This window comes from Crinia signifera, chromosome 6 (genome assembly GCF_055691185.1).
Source record: "Crinia signifera chromosome 6, ASM5569118v1, whole genome shotgun sequence".
Lineage (NCBI taxonomy): Eukaryota > Metazoa > Chordata > Amphibia > Anura > Myobatrachidae > Crinia > Crinia signifera.
Window position 1 is genome coordinate 257921702 of NC_139222.1, and position 19143 is coordinate 257940844.

At 43.0% G+C, this 19143-nt stretch overlaps 1 protein-coding gene across 1 annotated transcript in view; it reads left to right on the plus strand.

Moving 5' to 3' along the window:
* Positions 1–552: 552 nt before the first annotated feature.
* Positions 553–19143, plus strand: part of LOC146009248 (alpha-2-macroglobulin-like) — a 108384-nt gene continuing 89793 nt past the window's right edge. Inside the window, exons 1-7 of the mRNA XM_083149415.1 lie at positions 553–710; positions 4348–4531; positions 5719–5881; positions 7014–7066; positions 12505–12525; positions 14254–14407; positions 14487–14571. Of these exons, the coding sequence (XP_083005541.1) occupies positions 643–710; positions 4348–4531; positions 5719–5881; positions 7014–7066; positions 12505–12525; positions 14254–14407; positions 14487–14571 (728 nt within the window). The 5' untranslated portion in view covers positions 553–642. The remainder of the gene's footprint in view (positions 711–4347; positions 4532–5718; positions 5882–7013; positions 7067–12504; positions 12526–14253; positions 14408–14486; positions 14572–19143) is intronic.

Consider the following 19143-nt stretch of genomic DNA (forward strand, 5'->3'; position numbering starts at 1 on the left):
CAATTTAAAGCAATGACATACAGCTGTATAGTCAAAGCAGGTCCGCCGCTATTTTCAACTCCTCCGCTTGACCACAAACTAATAGGAGCTTGCGGTCCAGCAGCCAATCAGGAGCCACCAATCCTGATTAGCTGCTGGACTGCAAGCTTCTATTGGCTCGCAGTCCAGTGGGAGAGTTAAAAATAGCGGCGGACCCTTTGAGTATACAGCCGGGCAGCGCACAACTCTCTCTGCCCGGCTGTCATTGCTTTAAATTGCTTAAAGGTCGGGACAGCCCTTAGATTCGCGTATGATTGAAAGTAGTAAAAGGATTTTAATTTTAAGTTTGAAATATTTTATGGTTCAGCATAAACTAAAATACTAGCTAACTTTACGGTGCTTTGCCTGAAAACATGGCTCCTCCTGCCTAAAGTCCTCCAAAGTTTAACCTTAACAACAAATACTTTGTTTAGCTATGTGGAAATCCACTGCACATCCAAACACTGAGAGATAACCAAACATTGCTCAAATATTTGTTCTGCTGTGTTCAATGTCCATATTGTGTACTGATACACAATACAGTGAGTGGGTGTGTGGTGATAATATAACATGCAGTAATGATACAACAGCTCACAATCACAATCTGCCCTGTAGTCCTGAGACATGGGGTCCTACACCTTGTTTGTAGGTCTCATCCTACTGCAGATCTCATGGATGCTGGAAGCAAAACTGTGAGTAATATTTATATATATATATATTAGACCACTAGATTGTAAGCTACTCAGAGCAGGGCCCTCTTCCCTTTTTGTTGTCAAAGCTCTTCTCTTCACATTTCGCAGCTCTCCCAAAACTCAGCGACCATCTTTGTCCACCAGCCCCTAGTACTACGTTGATCATGTCCTCAATACTTACAGCTAAGCTGTAGAGCATGGTTCCTCAAACTGCGTCCCTCCAGATGTTGTAAAACTACAATTCACAGGATGCCTTGCCACAGTTTTAACACTCCCTTATAGGAAAACAGTGGCAAGGCATGCTGGGATTTGTAGTTTCACCACATCTGGAGGGCCGCAGTTTGAGGACCCATGCTGTAGAGTGTATTGCATTGTGGCGCTCTACTACATGTACTCTATTTTTGTTATTTATTTACTGTAATGTTAACTTTTATCTCCATGTACTGTTCCATTGTATCCCCATTGTACGGCGCTGCAATACACTTGTGGCGCCTTATAAAAATAATAATAATACATGTACTGTACATCTGGGTGGATGCTCAAATACAGTATGTATATATTTAGCTGAAAAATATCTTTATTATAAAACTATTATATTTTATTGTAGAAACTATTTATAATTATTATAAGTTATATTTGCTGCTTTTACATAACGAATAATAATTATTAGACTGTATTAGTAAAGGTGCTCAATCCAATTAGCTGCAAGTTGTGAGTTGTTTCATGAAACTCACGGAATTCACCAATCCTATTAAAAATGTCTATTTGTAGTAATTGCACCAGGGGCCAAATGTAATAGGGTGTGAGAATCATGAAGTGAGAGATTTTGGAAGAGTGTTCCTATTTTTTTAAAAGCGGCAATCATTTACACCAAAAAAACAGGTTGATTTTGGCAGGTAAATGATTGCTGCTTTAAAACTTTGGTCAAATTCTCCCAAAACCTCTCACTTTTTTGATTTTCACACCCTATACATTTTTGCCCCAGGGGTTGCGAAATGTCTACAATACTGTATGCGATGTGCCTGAAATACATGCTTTCATTAAATGTGGGGTGCATAATCTAGAATAAAAGTACATTTTTGGGGCAATTTGAGGCCATTTATTTATTTTTCCACAAAATGATATTTACTGGCTTGATTAAAACTTCCATATGCCTACGTAGTCATAATTAGATTGAGATTGGGCTGAGATAGGCAGAAAGCTGAGATACTGTAGGCAGAAAGCTGCTTTCCTGTAGGAAGCCACTCCTTGCCTTAATGATGCTGTATAGTTTAAGTTGAAGAAAATAGGAAATGGAAGAATGCAAGAATTGTCATGCTGTAGTATTCAAATACTGTCTACTATTACAAAAAAAAAATGCTATTCTGATAATCAGAGAAATCAGTTTACGGGCCAGATGTAATAGGGTGAGATATCAGAAGGTGAGAGATTTTGAGATTTTACCCAGATTTTAAAATCAGGCAAATTTAATGCAAGTTGACCTTATGTCATTCTAACTAGCACGCGTTAACGTTTTGTTGTCGACCTATTGACTGTCTACCTAGACATTGTCTGTGAGCTAATCCACACACCTCCTCCTTTCCCCCAAATCGACACCTATCACTGTCACACGTTACTTGCTGACATTCTCTATTAAAGGAGTGTCCCTGGCTGAACTATGTAGAATTGTCCCACACTTATCAGAAGGCTACTGTAACCCCAATGCCGATAAACTCACATTCTAAACATCATTGAATATTTATTATACTAGATGACGCTTCCCTTCACTGTTGAGCCCCATTATATTTTATAAAGCTATAATTGTATACTGGAATTTAATAAAACCAAACCAACATTCTAGAAGGAGTCTTCAGTGGCAATATACAGATATGTCGTCACACACCATTACTGTAGTCGTGCCGTACAGCCCCATTTGGCATATCTCCCAACTTTTTGATGAAATGGGGGGTGGCCACATATTTGGTAGAAGTGTGATTTTTTTTTTTATTCATATCATGCTGGGAGGAAGCCAAGACTTTCAGCAGCCACTGAGCTGCCCTCTACCTCTCCCAACGCTGACTGGGAACCACGTACTTTCATTGCTGCTGTGCAGAACATCAGTGCCAGAATGTCCCCCAACCAGTGGGGGATTTTTCCTTTGAGCTGAAGGACTGGCCTCCAAGTAAAATCCATCAATTTGTTCAGCCTTAGTGAAGCCAGAGCGCACTCCATGGGACTGTCCTGGCTTCACAGGGACTGGCAGTGACTTCCTCTTGGAAGCCACTTGCTGTAAAGGCAGTCCCAGTCCAGGCTGAGATAGGCAGAAAGCTGCTTTCCTGTAGGAAGCCACTCCTTGCCTTATTGTGCAGATCTACCTAGCTTCTATGGGCTGCAACCAATACAGTCCATAGAAGCTTGGGGTATGTGCATGAGCAGTACTGTTGCCAATAATCGACATGCGTTTGGCTCAGTACCATACTTACCGACTTTTTAAAACTCCTCTCCAGGAGAAGCCCGGAGAGGAGTGAACTGGAAGTGGGAAGAGGCTACATTTTGGGGGTGGGGCAAGGCCGACATTACCAAGCTCCGCCCCCATGACTGGCCACCGTATCAATTTGCGGGTCCGTGGATGGTGGGATGGGCTAAAATGCTGTAAAATGACACAAATCGCGTAATTTTAGCCACACCCCTTCCCGCGGACCTGCGAAATTCTGAGTTTTATATCGCAGGGAAGGGGGGAGCCGGGGCTATAGCGAAAATGCAGGAGACTTTTCCACCTTCCCGGGGGGGTCGGGAGAGGAACCCGATTTACGGGACCCTCCTGGCCATTCCGGGAGGGTAGGCAATTATGTTTACTGCCCGTCAACTGCATTGTAGAGGTACCAGGGCCCTTGGCGGGGCAGGCCTTTGAGCATTGAAACCCCGCCTCCTAAGGTCATGTAGGAGCCACTGCCCCCAATATCCTGCCCCCTTCATCCCTACCCTCTCCCCCACAAGGTAGTTCACCAGCAGAACCCAGTGTTATTTTCTTTATTTTATTTTTTTTACACAAACTATCAACCCAGCATCTACTGCCCAGGGGTTGCGAGGATAGCCCCGGGCTTCAGCCCTGGACAGGAGAAACCTGGGGGGGATGAAACCCCTTTATTGGGACACCAGCCAGGGCTGACCAGGGTGATAAGGATTTGGCCGGGGGACCTTGTATAAAAAGTGTCTGATTCAGCACCTCTCTCCCAGCACAGCACCCTCACCCAGCAGCACAGACCCCAGCAACAGCCAGCTGGTGACATGTGCTTGCACAGTAGACTTTAGCACAGTCCTTGGGGTCTACGGCATCATAGAGAGAAGGGATCCCATACAGAGTCTCCAAATGGGCCACCTTCTCTGTTAATCCACCCCTGTTTGACATAATAACTTCAAGATCACCACATGATATAAAATATCTTACAGTACTCACCTGAGACATTGGGAGAATAACTAAAAAAAATAGTTATATGTTTTGAGACTTTACAGGCAGTATTTTTTATTTTGATTATTCCAGGCTTTCAGGTTGCTATTGTTCTTGCTAATTTTTTATCATAATAATCATTTAGTTCCTAATCTATTATACCGCCACATACCATTTGTGTAACCTACTGTCTGTATGTATCATCCTCAGGCATTACGCTGTCATCTTCCCCTCGGAGTTTCGCTCCCAACATCCAGAACATGTCTGTTTACACCTGGAGGGAGCTCAGGGAGAGAGCAGGGTGCAGCTGTCCCTAAAGCTGGGTGACCAGAACACAACGCTCATAGACAGGAACTTCCAGCAGGACTCCGTATTCAGTTGTGTTCCACTCAAGGTAAATTCTGAATAAAGAAGTGAATGGACCACTGAGGCTGACTGATTCCTTTTTAACTCTATAAAATATAAAAAAATTATAAGTATTTATCATTTTTGCAACATATGGTGCAGGATATATGGCTGCACCATTTTGCTGGATTGCCCTATTAATTTATGATTACTGCCAAATTGATGAGTAGGGGCTTCAGCACCATGGGTAACAACTTCTGACTCTAGCATCTCTTTCACACTGTATGGCACGTCTTCACACTCCAGCAGTATGCCAACAGGATTGTAGCGATCTGAGGACCTAGCTCATGTTTGTATGCAACCCGCTTTTGGATTCTTGCAAGATCTGTGCGCTATATAAATCCCAGTGAACAACCCCATCTTCATTCCCGCAGTTGATTTCAGACAGCACGGACATAGCCGTGTCCAGGCATACTTGGCGTCTACATTTTTCGTAGGAAAGTGCGTTCAAATGTGAACGAGTTCCTGAGGCCTTAGGTTTGTATCTTCTTACAATCATGGGCGACAGTGCAAATTGTTACATTGCACACAATAGGGTATATTCAATTGATGCCGGATCCATTCAGACATTCTTTTGCCGGAATTGATCCGGCATCCATCACTCAATGCAGCGACCAAATCTGACTTCGGATTTGGCCGCTGATTGATGCTCATCCGGCCGGCGCGGGGACCAGGTGAGCACAGCGGCAGCAGGCGGAGGGAGGCTGGACAGGGCCGGGTAAGCTGCACTCGGCGGCAGGACAAGTGAGTGCGGCAAGCCAGGTATGGGCAGCGGCGGGAGATGGCCAGAGGGTACGGGAGCTGGCGGGAGCGTACGGGCAGCGGCGGACAGGAGGACATATATCGATATATCATATCGGATTGAGATTGCCGGAAACCGGAAGGTTAATTGAATCCACTGAACAGCAATAGATTAATTATATGTCTGTTAAAAACAATTGAGTAAAGCAGGATTTATTCAGGTACTACTTAATAAGCGAAGAAGAAATGAATTGCTGCCTGTTTTTTCAGTTATCTATATTTGACATTACAGAATATTTTATATATGTTATAAAATACAAAAAACAAGGAAACTCCCAAAGTTATTAGATACATTTTATAGTCATGGTACTGTATGTTTCAGACAGTTCAGGTTCTGGCAAATTCATAGCAAACCCACTTGATTCATTGTTATAGGTTCCTCATCCATCTAAAAGTGCGGACCAGGTCGGAACACTGACAGTCTCCATTGAAAATGCAAAAGAGGTCATTTCCAAAAGTACTAAAGTTCTTGTGAAGAAGGAAAGAACCAGTACACTGGTCCAGACAGACAAACCTGTGTACAAACCAGGACAAACAGGTGGGTCTGCAATTGGAGAAGGGAACAACAGTTTACTAATTCAAACTTTTTTAATGTTTTGTTTTTTAAATAAAAATAGAATGAAAGTCAAATGAGAAGTGTAGATCTCTTAATTTAGTAACGGCAACTTACAGTAATGCTGTGTACACACGGTACAAATTGACATTCGATTTTGACTATATAGTGAAAATTAAATTGGGTTTGCATAGACATTGAATGGAGATAGAACATGTTTTTAAGCTTTCTATCCTGATTCAATGCTGATGGGCGCTTCCGTTCAGCTGACATCGAAAAGCCAAATAGACAGTGCAGCAATGACTGTATAGTGAAGATTGAACGTAGATAGTATGAATTGTATGTAAATAGCACATGAGTTAGCAAAGATTGCATAGCAATCAAATCTTCTAGAGCATACACACGGTGAGATAGGCACTATTTTTCTATTCAATTTTGCTTATAGAAGCAAAATCGAAAAGAAAATCGATTGTTTTTTTTTACATTAGATCCAGATTCAATCCCAATGTGCACTCCTGTGTAGTGTAAATTGAATAGAAAAATAGTCTTGGCAGCCATGACTATATAGTGCAAATCTAATGTAGATAATGCAAATCTAATGTGTTCGCTGCAACATTCGATTCGATGTCCATCTCCTGCCTGAAGCCAGTGTTGATCTGAAAGCAAATCGAGTGCACATCGAATGGAAAATCGAATAGAAAATAGTGGAAATCACTCTCCTAAATAAACTATCCCAGTTATGTCCTCATGCTTTTGTTTTCAATGTTTTGTGTGGGAATACATTGGGAAACTATCTTTTTATATACACATTTGATATTATTAAACAGATGCATAACACGAATATGGAAGACCCTATATACAGTAATATGGGAATTGATTTTGCATGAAACGAATGTTGGCTAAACTTTGTAACAAAAGTAATTCTACATTATGGATATTAACAAGTTCATTTAAATCATCTTCATTTTAGCTGATGGAGGGTAATTTAAAATACAACATTAAAGTCCATCTTTACATGCACTGGTTGATTGAATAAATATTGGTACTTACTTTCTAACCTTTACGAACCTTCATAGTTTCAGAATGATACATTTACTCTGTGTGTATATTTTTGCAGTGAAATTCAGAATTCTTTCTCTCAATGAGGATCTGCAGCCAGAGCATAGACAGGTACAGTAAGCGTGGACAAAAAAAAAAAAAAAAGATTCATGTCATTATATTGAAAATCCACATATGAAAAAATACACACACATGTACTGAAAAGATAAAGAAGATGCAAAGCTTAGGAATCAATATAACATACTGTATACATGAATATACATGGTCAAACAGCAGGAATAAAAGGACGCAGATGAACTTTGAGTGCCAAGTGAATTTGTCAAAGTAGGTGTGAAAATTGCCAAATCAACATTTTTATTCATCATAATGACCTGTAATGTTAACCTTATATAGGGAATACAATCTTTTACACGCAACATTTTTTAATTGAATTTATAAAACAAATGTGAGCGATGCTGGCAATTTAGAGCTTACTTTGTACATCGCTCAGATGATGTTGGCACTCAAAGGGTTAAACATAGAAAAGAGGATACACTTAACGCACATTGTGGCCTTGATTCTGACCAGTTCACTATGCTGCGTGTATTCCTAGGCTAGCGAACAATTAAGCGCCACCCTGCCAAATTCCCCACCCCCGCACCACCACCGAATACCCTCACTAGCATGCGAGGGCATGTGTACTCGAATACATCCCCTTGCATGCAGCCAAAGAGGAGAGAAATCATTCGATGGTCGCAGACCAACAAATTATTTTTCTCCCCTTTGGTAATAAAAGTCAGTCTAAACAGCATAACAACGATAAGGAAAGGACGGGTAGGGATATTGTCTGCACACTCTAAGTGGGTCGCTAATGTTATTTGGACCCGTATTGCCCGCTATTTAAATATCACTGGCGGGGGTGCCACTCACGGTAACTGGATGTACAGAAAAACTGTGGTAGCACAAGAAGTTGTGCAAGAAAGGATGTTACACTGTGTGAGTGCACACTATAAGACAATTTCTATTTTCGTTCAATGTATTGAAATGATGTATTTAATAAAATTTACTTTTTAATAAACTTTTCTTTAAAAAAATTCCCCTATGTCTTGATTCCTTTTAATTTTTATGGAAACAAAAGAGGATTGATTCTTTATAGGTGAAATAAAGAGTTTAAAATCATATACATATAGACATGGTGCTCATACAAGGAAATAAGAGAGTGTAAAGGATAAAGTGTTAAAAAGATGTCAGAGCCCGTTGTCTGCTGCGTTGTATTTGATTATTTTTAAGGTGTCTGTTAGGTCTGTTGTGTACATACACTATTGCCTAAATTGGCTTACAGACCAAATTTCCACCTTTAGGTATACTTTATACAGGGATAAGTGCTAGTTAGCAATTTTCAGTTTTTTAATATTCAATTTTCAATAGTTGGCATCCAACTTAGCATTATCCTCTTTTTGAGGAGAGGTGTGTTTTGGATTCTAATTTCAGTTTTTAGCTCTGCCAGAGCTTGAGATTATGTTGCCCCTGTTGGTAATTTTTAGGGGGGGAGATTGCGTGAATTAATAATTTCTGTGTGTGGTTCTTGTTAGCATAGGTCACTCTAAGAATTCCTTTGTGTTTATTTCAAAGGTTTCTTATTAATAGTGACTTGCACTTCCCCGTCCGGGTGGGTGCTGGTGTCAGCCTTTGTTTGGGTACTTAGGTTGCAAGTTTTATATATGACAACCTATATTGTTGGATATTTTCCCTTCTTTATTTTTGGGATTATTTCTCCTTTAAGCATCAATCTGCACTTTCCTGTCTGGATATATGGAGAGTTGTACTTCCTTGTTTAAATAGGCAGGGATTCGTATTTCCCTGTCTAAACAGGTGCGGACACCAATCTTCTATGTGTACACATTGGTTTATACCTTCATCATATTTTGAAAGTATGTTTATTTTCAGTGCTTCAAATAGCTTTTATTGCAAGCTTATTTCTATGTGGTTCGTATATTTGAACTTGTGCAGCTGGGTGTATTTACCCTGTTGATTTTATTTCCCCAGCAAGGGTTAATATTCCAGTGATTTTATTCCCCCAGCAAGGGTTAGGAGAGGCGCTTTCACTATTCCCTTTGTATTCCCCAGCAAGGGTTAGTATTCCCCCTTTGGGTAAGCACTGTCGCTGATTCCCTATATATACACACAGATTCAATTTTTACTCAGTAACATACTGGTTCATATGTGCTTTCACTGGTAGAGTCTTCCAGCTTAAGTCAATATTAACACTGTTTTTCCTTCACACACACTTTAAAGTATTCTCCCAATTTACATTGTATGCATTTATATCATTTTTAGTAGCTGAAGGACAGGTTCTGGTAGCTCTGTGGTTCATATATTTGAACTTGTGCAGCTGGGTATATTTGCCCTGTCAATTTTATTTCCCCAGCAAGGGTTAATATTTCAGTGATTTTTCCAGCAAAAGTTGGGAAAAGCGCTTTCCCTGTTCCCTTTGTATTCCCCAGCAAGGGTTAATGTTCCCCCTTTGGGTAAGCGCTGTCACTGATTCCCTGTATATACACACAGATTCAATTTTTACTCAGTAACACACTAATATGTGCTTTCACTGATAGAGTCTCCCAGCTTAAGTCAATATTAACACTGTTTCCCTTCACACACACTTGAAAGTATTCTCCTGATTTACATTGTATACATTTGTATCATTTTTAGCAGCTAGAGGACGGGCTCTGATAGCTCGACGCGCGTTTCACCTAATGAGGCTTTTTCAAGACCAGGGTCTTGAAAAAGCCTCATTAGGTGAAACGCGCGTCGAGCTATCAGAGCCCGTCCTCTAGCTGCTAAAAATGATACAAATGTATACAATGTAAATCAGGAGAATACTTTCAAGTGTGTGTGAAGGGAAACAGTGTTAATATTGACTTAAGCTGGGAGACTCTATCAGTGAAAGCACATATTAGTGTGTTACTGAGTAAAAATTGAATCTGTGTGTATATACAGGGAATCAGTGACAGCGCTTACCCAAAGGGGGAACATTAACCCTTGCTGGGGAATACAAAGGGAACAGGGAAAGCGCTTTTCCCAACTTTTGCTGGAAAAATCACTGAAATATTAACCCTTGCTGGGGAAATAAAATTGACAGGGCAAATATACCCAGCTGCACAAGTTCAAATATATGAACCACAGAGCTACCAGAACCTGTCCTTCAGCTACTAAAAATGATATAAATGCATACAATGTAAATTGGGAGAATACTTTAAAGTGTGTGTGAAGGAAAAACAGTGTTAATATTGACTTAAGCTGGAAGACTCTACCAGTGAAAGCACATATGAACCAGTATGTTACTGAGTAAAAATTGAATCTGTGTGTATATATAGGGAATCAGCGACAGTGCTTACCCAAAGGGGGAATACTAACCCTTGCTGGGGAATACAAAGGGAATAGTGAAAGCGCCTCTCCTAACCCTTGCTGGGGGAATAAAATCACTGGAATATTAACCCTTGCTGGGGAAATAAAATCAACAGGGTAAATACACCCAGCTGCACAAGTTCAAATATACGAACCACATAGAAATAAGCTTGCAATAAAAGCTATTTGAAGCACTGAAAATAAACATACTTTCAAAATATGATGAAGGTATAAACCAATGTGTACACATAGAAGATTGGTGTCCGCACCTGTTTAGACAGGGAAATACGAATCCCTGCCTATTTAAACAAGGAAGTACAACTCTCCATATATCCAGACAGGAAAGTGCAGATTGATGCTTAAAGGAGAAATAATCCCAAAAATAAAGAAGGGAAAATATCCAACAATATAGGTTGTCATATATAAAACTTGCAACCTAAGTACCCAAACAAAGGCTGACACCAGCACCCACCCGGACGGGGAAGTGCAAGTCACTATTAATAAGAAACCTTTGAAATAAACACAAAGGAATTCTTAGAGTGACCTATGCTAACAAGAACCACACACAGAAATTATTAATTCACGCAATCTCCCCCCCTAAAAATTACCAACAGGGGCAACATAATCTCAAGCTCTGGCAGAGCTAAAAACTGAAATTAGAATCCAAAACACACCTCTCCTCAAAAAGAGGATAATGCTAAGTTGGATGCCAACTATTGAAAATTGAATATTAAAAACTGAAAATTGCTAACTAGCACTTATCCCTGTATAAAGTATACCTAAAGGTGGAAATTTGGTCTGTAAGCCAATTTAGGCAATAGTGTATGTACACAACAGACCTAACAGACACCTTAAAAATAATCAAATACAACGCAGCAGACAACGGGCTCTGACATCTTTTTAACACTTTATCCTTTACACTCTCTTATTTCCTTGTATGAGCACCATGTCTATATGTATATGATTTTAAACTCTTTATTTCACCTATAAAGAATCAATCCTCTTTTGTTTCCATAAAAATTAAAAGGAATCAAGACATAGGGGAATTTTTTTAAAGAAAAGTTTATTAAAAAGTAAATTTTATTAAATACATCATTTCAATACATTGAACGAAAATAGAAATTGTCTTATAGTGTGCACTCACACAGTGTAACATCCTTTCTTGCACAACTTCTTGTGCTACCACAGTTTTTCTAAACAGCATAACAGTAATGTCAGAAGGAATTGTGAGATCTAGTGTGCACAAAACTTTCATTTCCCCCTTAGAGATGAGGAGCAGCTTTTTATTATATAGGATAATGTTCCCATATAATATTCCTTTTTTGTTCTTAAACATCTAACAACTTATGAATGTATTTTACATTATTTATCATCACTTATGCAGAAACACAAAGTTGTTTTGAACAGTGAAACACGTGTTGGCATAATGTCCTTCAGAATGTCTGATCGCTAAATATGAATTACTGCTAACTTAATATTGTGTGCTGCTGATAATAATATCTCTGTACCCAAATATTGGGGAGCGTTAGATACAGAGTTTAGATGGCAGAAGATTTATTCATCCTGCTGCACTAGTGATCTGTGTTGCATTGCAGTACACCGCATTGGATCAAAGCTCCGCGACCCCCTGCATTTTTCAGCCATGACAAGGAAATTTGGAATAAGTGTATATATATATGTGTTGATTGTGTTGATAACATTTGACACATCACAAATAATAATATTTTAGCATTTGAGTAAAAGAAGAATGAAATAGCACCATATGTCCCAACATATTTGGTGCTTAAAATGGGCATGGGCTTATTGAAAGGGGTGGGGCTTCACAGGAATGATGCTCACGTGAGATGTTCTATTTTTGTCACTATGGGGGCATGGTCAGCACTCTGCTGGCATGCCCCCATCCCCTATGTCTCCCATAGTAAACAGAGCATTTATTCACCACTGCTCTGCTTACCATAGGGACTCCCAACTGCCGTCACTCCACCCCCGTGGGACACTGCTGCCTGTGGGAGGGACAGTGTGATGGTCCCAAATACTGACAATGACCATGGAGTAAACGTATATATACTACAGGCTAACATTGCCAGTCACACAAAGCACATTTTCAGTACTGTAATTTAATTATATGGGTTTATTTATAAATGGATTTTTTTTTTCTTTTTCAGTTTCCAGTTGTTGAGCTGCAGGTAAAAACTTTATTACTAATTACTAATTAAAAATAGAAAGAACAAATTTCGGTACTTGTTTCCTAGCACGGCGCCCGTCGGGTCCCATCGCATACCATAACTTAAGGTATGCGATGGGAACCGATCAGACCCAATTGTCCCAATTTTCGGGCTTAAAAGACATTCCTGTACAATTTTAAAATCGGTCGCATCGCATGCCATTACAATGGCATGCGATGCATTGCGACGAGACCTACCCAATTTTTGCATTGGACCCAATGTTAAATGGTCCCTCAGACCCGATTTTACATTGGACCCAATGTTAAATGCCCCCCAGACCCGATTTTAAATTGTATATCCACACTGATCGTTAATTATTATGTTATGTTATATTATTATTAAATGCCCCCCCAATGGTAACGCAATGCCACGATCAACGTAAACCCGAAGCGTGGTGAGCACAGCAAGCCCGGGAGGGGCGGCGGTACGCGTCCTCCGACCTTTTCATACCCCCACTATATTTTATATAGTGTGACGAGCACAGCGAGCCACCAAGCCCGAAGCGTGGCGAGCAGACGTGTAATATGAAGTAATGCGCGTCCCCTTGAGGGGCTCGCTGCGCTCGCCATGCTTCGCTCGGCACACTATAAAACATCAGCTCCATGCCGACATGGATAGTGGGGGTATGAAAAGGTCGGAGGACGCGTACCGCCGACCCTCGCGGGATCACTGCGCTCGCCACGCTTTGGGTTGGCGTTGATCGTGGCGTGACATTAACAATGGGGGGCATTTGACATAGTAATTACCCATCAGGGTGGGTATACAATTAAAAATCGGGTCTGAGGGGGGGCATTTAACATTGTAATCAGCCATCAGGGTGGCTGTACAATACAAATTTAGGTAGAATCGGTCGCACCGACCCGATGCCATACAAATGACATCGGTGGCGCCGTGCTAGGAAACAAGTACCAAAACTTCATGAAATCTGCAATGTAATATGCTGTATATATGAGGAAAGGAACTCAGTGTAGTGACAATTGTCCCAGAGGCTGTTCCTTAAATGCAGTGTCAGACTGTGGGGAAGGCAGGCTCACTAAGGGAATGCAGTGATAGGAAGCCATGTTTAGGGGTGTGTCTGGTCTCCAGAGGGGGTGTGGCCAACCGTTATATGGCTTGTTTTACCATTATAGAGGGCATGATTTGGACCACTTTATAAATACAAATAGTAAGTACTGACAGTACGAGTATTACAATGTACCAGACTAATACCAGCAATGTACTACAGGGAATACACCATAGTCCTGTGCAATATGTTGTGTTATACATGTGATGTATAATTCAAGTGCACAATGTAATACTAGGCCCATATTAGAGGAGGCCCCAGTTATTGAGGACCTCTGGGGATTTCCCATGTGGACCGCCAGTGGGCTGGCCCAGCCCTACATAAAGGAAGCTTTGCTTCCAATGTAATCTCCTAATTATACAGTGTTCAGAGAGCCAGGTTATTACCCAGTGGGACACTTGGAGGGATACTGGTTTTTGGCCCCTTTCTGTTACACTGAAATGAGTGTAGTACAGTACTTTGTGCTCAATACATTGTTAGGTATTATCCATTTGGGCATTCACAAAATGATGTAAGATGCTAACAAACATGACTTCCCCCACAGAACAAGGAATGGGGTACCCAATATTATGAGGAAATGTATACTGTGTCTAAGATGAGATGAATGTATTATGGCTTTCTTATAGGATCCAAGCAAGAACCGGATTGGTCAGTGGCTGAATGTGAGTCTCCGTCAGGGGATTGCAGAGCTCTCCCTTCCTCTCTCCTCCGAGCCCCAGCTGGGGGATTATTCTATTCGGGTGGATAACATAGTCCATACATTCAGTGTGGAGGAATATGGTAAGGAACCTTTCTATGCTGCAATATGTAGAATGGGTTCCTGAGTCACCTTTGACTTCTTTCCAATTTATCACTACAGTGCTTCCAAAATTTGAGGCCACCCTTCAGTTCCCTAAGTATGTTATGTTCAACAGTGACCACGTCTCGGTTCAGTTATGTGGAAGGTGAGTGGGTCATTTAAGTCAATTTATGTAACAACATTGCAGATGGAATGTAAGACAATTATGTCATATTTTCATCATACGTTTAATAGCCCTTATTCTGATCGGTGCGGCCGGAGCCGATTATGCGGCCAGAACCGTGCGTGCGAAACCCCGCCTTCCATACGGATCGCCAACTCCGTCCGTACGCGGTAAGAAGCTGTCCGAACGGACCGCACGTGTATTTTTCACGGAATACGCCTCCTCCATCTAAGGGAACCTCCCCCATCATTCGTTGGTCGCAGACCATCGAATGCAGGACCGAGTGCTCCACCAGCACCCGCAACCTCAGACCACACGGACATTTTTCCGTGCAAAAGCAGAGATCTGGGCGGGCAGCTGACATCCGGCGTTGTCATATGTCCGCCCCCTTCACGTGCGTCACGGCCGCATTACCATACGTACGCCCAGCGTTTTCATGGGAACTCCCATGAAACGCGGGGCGTATGCATATGGTAATGAGCCCAAATAGCCCTTCACGCCCCTCTCCACCCCCTGTTCGGAGTGTTCACATATCATGCGGAATTTGGCCATACGCCCCGCTCGCACATGCACAGAGACGCCTCTGCACATGCGCAGACACAAAACATCGGCGGACCGAACACACGCGGATATATCCGCACCGATCAGAATAAGGGCCAATATGTGTAGTGCGAATAAAGTTTTTTTGTTTTGATTTTTCGGCATTTTTTTTTTTTACATAAACTCTAGTTACGGATTTGACCAGTTGTGTGGTGATTGTTGGCACATTTTTCTAGTGCATAATGTAGTTTGTACTTCCTGAACATCATTTGATTTTCTGGGTTGGGATCATTTGGTCGACATGCATTCGGTCAACCACTTAAGGTCACCATTGCTTTAGGTTGACAGAGTCATTAGGTCGACACAAGCATTAGGTAGACAGTCAAAAGGTTGACATGGGTTTTGCAAGGTTTTTTTGTCCCGAATGTCGACACAGCCGACATGGGCACCGTATCAGGGCACTGCGTTCCCTCGCATTGGCTTGCTGAGCTCACCATGCTTCGGGCAGGGTGCCTCTATTCTATTCTCCCTCCATGCTCTAGTGGATGGTAGGTCATGAAATTCCGCCTGTCGGCACATGTTGGCAACAAGTGAAAACCCCATGGCGACCTTCCTCAAGTCGACCTAATCCTTGTGTCGACCTAATGAGGGAAAATGGCTCTAACTTTTCAGTAGTGAAAGGTGCCATTGGCTGAGAATAAAGTGGTGTACACAGAGACAGAGGGGGTGCAGATGCACTATGCGATCATTACAATATAATCTATCATAAGAGGTTGTTGGTATATCATTGGCCAGTGATATTGCCCAGCCCACCAATCGTCCAGGTCACCTCTTGTCGAGCAGGTCCCTAACACTATGGGGTCACCACCTGGGGCGCAGTTAACCCTGAAACATGATCCAGCCAAGGACCCCCCAGGGCATCACAATAGAGAATAGTGATAGTAAAGTGAAGAAATTATAAGTATGAAGATCCCTACTATGTGTTCAGAGGTAGAGAGTGTGTGAAAAAATGTGCATACGTAAATAATAAACAAACATTATATAAAGAGTGACTGTGTATTTAAGAAGTGATCCCCTGAGACATTCCAGCCAGAACAGCCCGGGGGCCTCATGCCCAGATGCCAACCCCACAGTTTCTGACACCTAGAGGGTTATTCTAGTTCACTCGAAAAGGCACAATCACTCTCTTATGGACAAAACCATGTGCACTGCAGGTGGGACTGATGTAACGTGCAGAGAGAGTTAGATTTGGGTGGGGTTTGTACTTCAAACTGATATCTATATTGCAGTGTAAAAATAAAGCAGCCAGTATTTATCCTGCACAGAAACAATAAAACCATACCTCCCAACATGACCCTCTCCAGGAGAGACAAAATGCTCTGTTCAGGGACTTCCTTCTGAATGTATGACTGCCATCACCTGTTTTGAGCAGCTTAATGTATAAGAAAGGTGTTTTACCACAGGTGATGGCAATCATAAATTAAGAGGAAAGTCCAGGCACAGAGCATTGTGTCCCTCCGGGTTGGGATCATTTGGTCTACGGCATGATGGTCGACACCATTAGGTTGACATGGGAAAAGGTTGACATGGGAAAAGGTCTACATGGTTATAGGTCGAAATGTCATTAGTTCGACAGGTCGTTAGTTCCACAGGTCATTAGTTCGACAATGTCTAGGTCGACATTCAAAATGTCGACACTGGGTTTTTCACAGTTTTTTACCTGAATGTCAACACAGTCGACATGGACACAGTTTAAAGTGCGCCGCATCCCCTCGCATCATCATTTACGGTGCCTTGTTACACTTGGCACACTATTTTATTCTCCCACCATGCCCTAGTGTCTGGTAGGGCATGAAATACTGCCTGTCGGCACATGTTGGCTCAAAAAACTGTGAAAACCCCATGTCGACCTTTTGACTGTCGACATAGACCCATGTCAACCTTTTGCCATGTCAACCTAATAGTATCAACCTAATGACTGTCAACCATCATGCTGAAAACCCCATGTCGACCTTTTGACTGTCGACCTAGACACTGTCGAACTAATGACTTGTCGAACTAACGAACTGTCGAACTAACAACCTTTCAACCTTGAACCATGTCAACCTTGAACCATGTCGACCTAGACCCATGTCGACCTTTTGCCATGTCAACCTAATAGTATCAACCAAATGACTGTCAACCATCATGCTGTAGACCAAAAAGTCGGGCGCCTGAGGAGATGCAGGAAGTGGGGGGTCAAGGGGCAGGAGGGCTGGAGGCGGGAAGCAGCATGAAGAGCGGAGGGGAGAGAAGCGTGGAGTGAGCAGAGCTGAGCCAGAGATGCGTGCCGGGAGTGACAGCCGGGCATCAGAAGCGCAGCTCAGGAGTGACTTGCATGGGCGCTGGGAGGAGTGCGCCACACCTGCTGAGACCGGAGCGGGGGTCACGACTCCCGAGGCGGCAAGTGTGGTGGAAGTGCCAGGATGGGCCAAGAGTGACGCTGATGGACAGGGCAGCTGGGGGCAGGAAGAGACCGCAGTAGTAGTAGTAGTACGTTTATTTATAAGGCGCCGCAAAGTGTCCGCAGCTTTAGTTTAGAGTTTAGAGCGGCAGCACCACCGCTGGAACAGCAGACGGCCGGGACCAGAGAAGGAGGGATGCCGGGACTGGAGCAGTGAGACCCCTCAGTGAGTCCCTGATAACACCCCCAAGTCTGTGGCACTGAGTGGCCCCCACTATAGCCCCTCCTTGGGAGAGCACCCCACTGCCCAGACCCCACACCTCAGTAAGAAGCAAAGGCACGTAAAGGCTATTCATCTGAAGATTAACCCCTAGAAGGAGCGAGAGAGGGTTAGAAAAGGGATTGGGACCAATTAATCCCTCTGCTGCCATCTGCCTGAATAGCAGTAAGGACAGGAGGGAATCCCTTGTTGAATTGATGGACAAGCAGCACCCTTTATAGTTGAGCCATTGAGATCTGGGGCTTCTCATACAGCCAAGGAACTCTCAAGGAGGCACTTAACTGAGTTTAACAGCATATATAACCCGGTGGATTACAAATACCTATTTGGGGCAAGGAACTGACTGTTAAAGGCGCTTTAGTCACTCCTACAATTCTGAGGGATGGTTGAACTCTCATGCCAAAGACTCTGTTTTATACCCAATAGAAGGGACACTTTGGGCAAGGACTACAGTGATATCACTCCATAACAAGTGCACTAGAAAAATATGGTACTCTTTACTTAGAAGGGCGCCCACGATTTTGATCGTGGGCATCGTTAGTAAAAAATCTCGGGCATCTCGGGCATTGAATGCACTAAAAAATCGGGTGCGATCAACCGACGAGATGCCCGAGATTTCCCATAGGAAACAATGTTAAATGTCTCAATTGACCCAATTTTCCTGTTCAATGCCTCAATTGACCCGATTTTTCCATAGGAAACAATGTTAAATGGGCCACAGAGGCCAAATAGGCACCCTGAAGTGTATAATGGCCACCCGAATTGTTAACGCCACCCCACGATCAACGTCAACCCGATGCGTGGCGAGCGCAGCAAGCCCGCGAGGGGCGGCGGTACGCGTCCTACGAGCTTTTCATACCCCCACTATCCACGTCGGCGTGGAGTTGAGAATAGAAAGTGTGGCGAGCGCAGCGAGCCACCGAGCCCGAAGCGTGGCGAGCGCAGCGAGCCCCGCGAGGGTACGCGGACAGCTGTGAAGCCCGCGAGGGGACGCGGATACCTGTGAAGGTATCCGCGTCCCCTCGCGGGGCGCGCTGCGCTCGCCACGCTTCGGGCTCGGTGGCTCGCTGCGCTCGCCACACTTTCTATTCTCAACTCCACGCCGACGTGGATAGTGGGGGTATGAAAAGGTCGTAGGACGCGTACCGCCGCCCCTCGCGGGCTCGCTGCGCTCGCCACGCTTCGGGTTGACGTTGATCGTGGGGTGGCATTAACAATTCGGGTGGCCATTATTCACTTCAGGGTGCCTATTTGGCCTCTGTGGCCCATTTAACATTGTTTCCTATGGAAA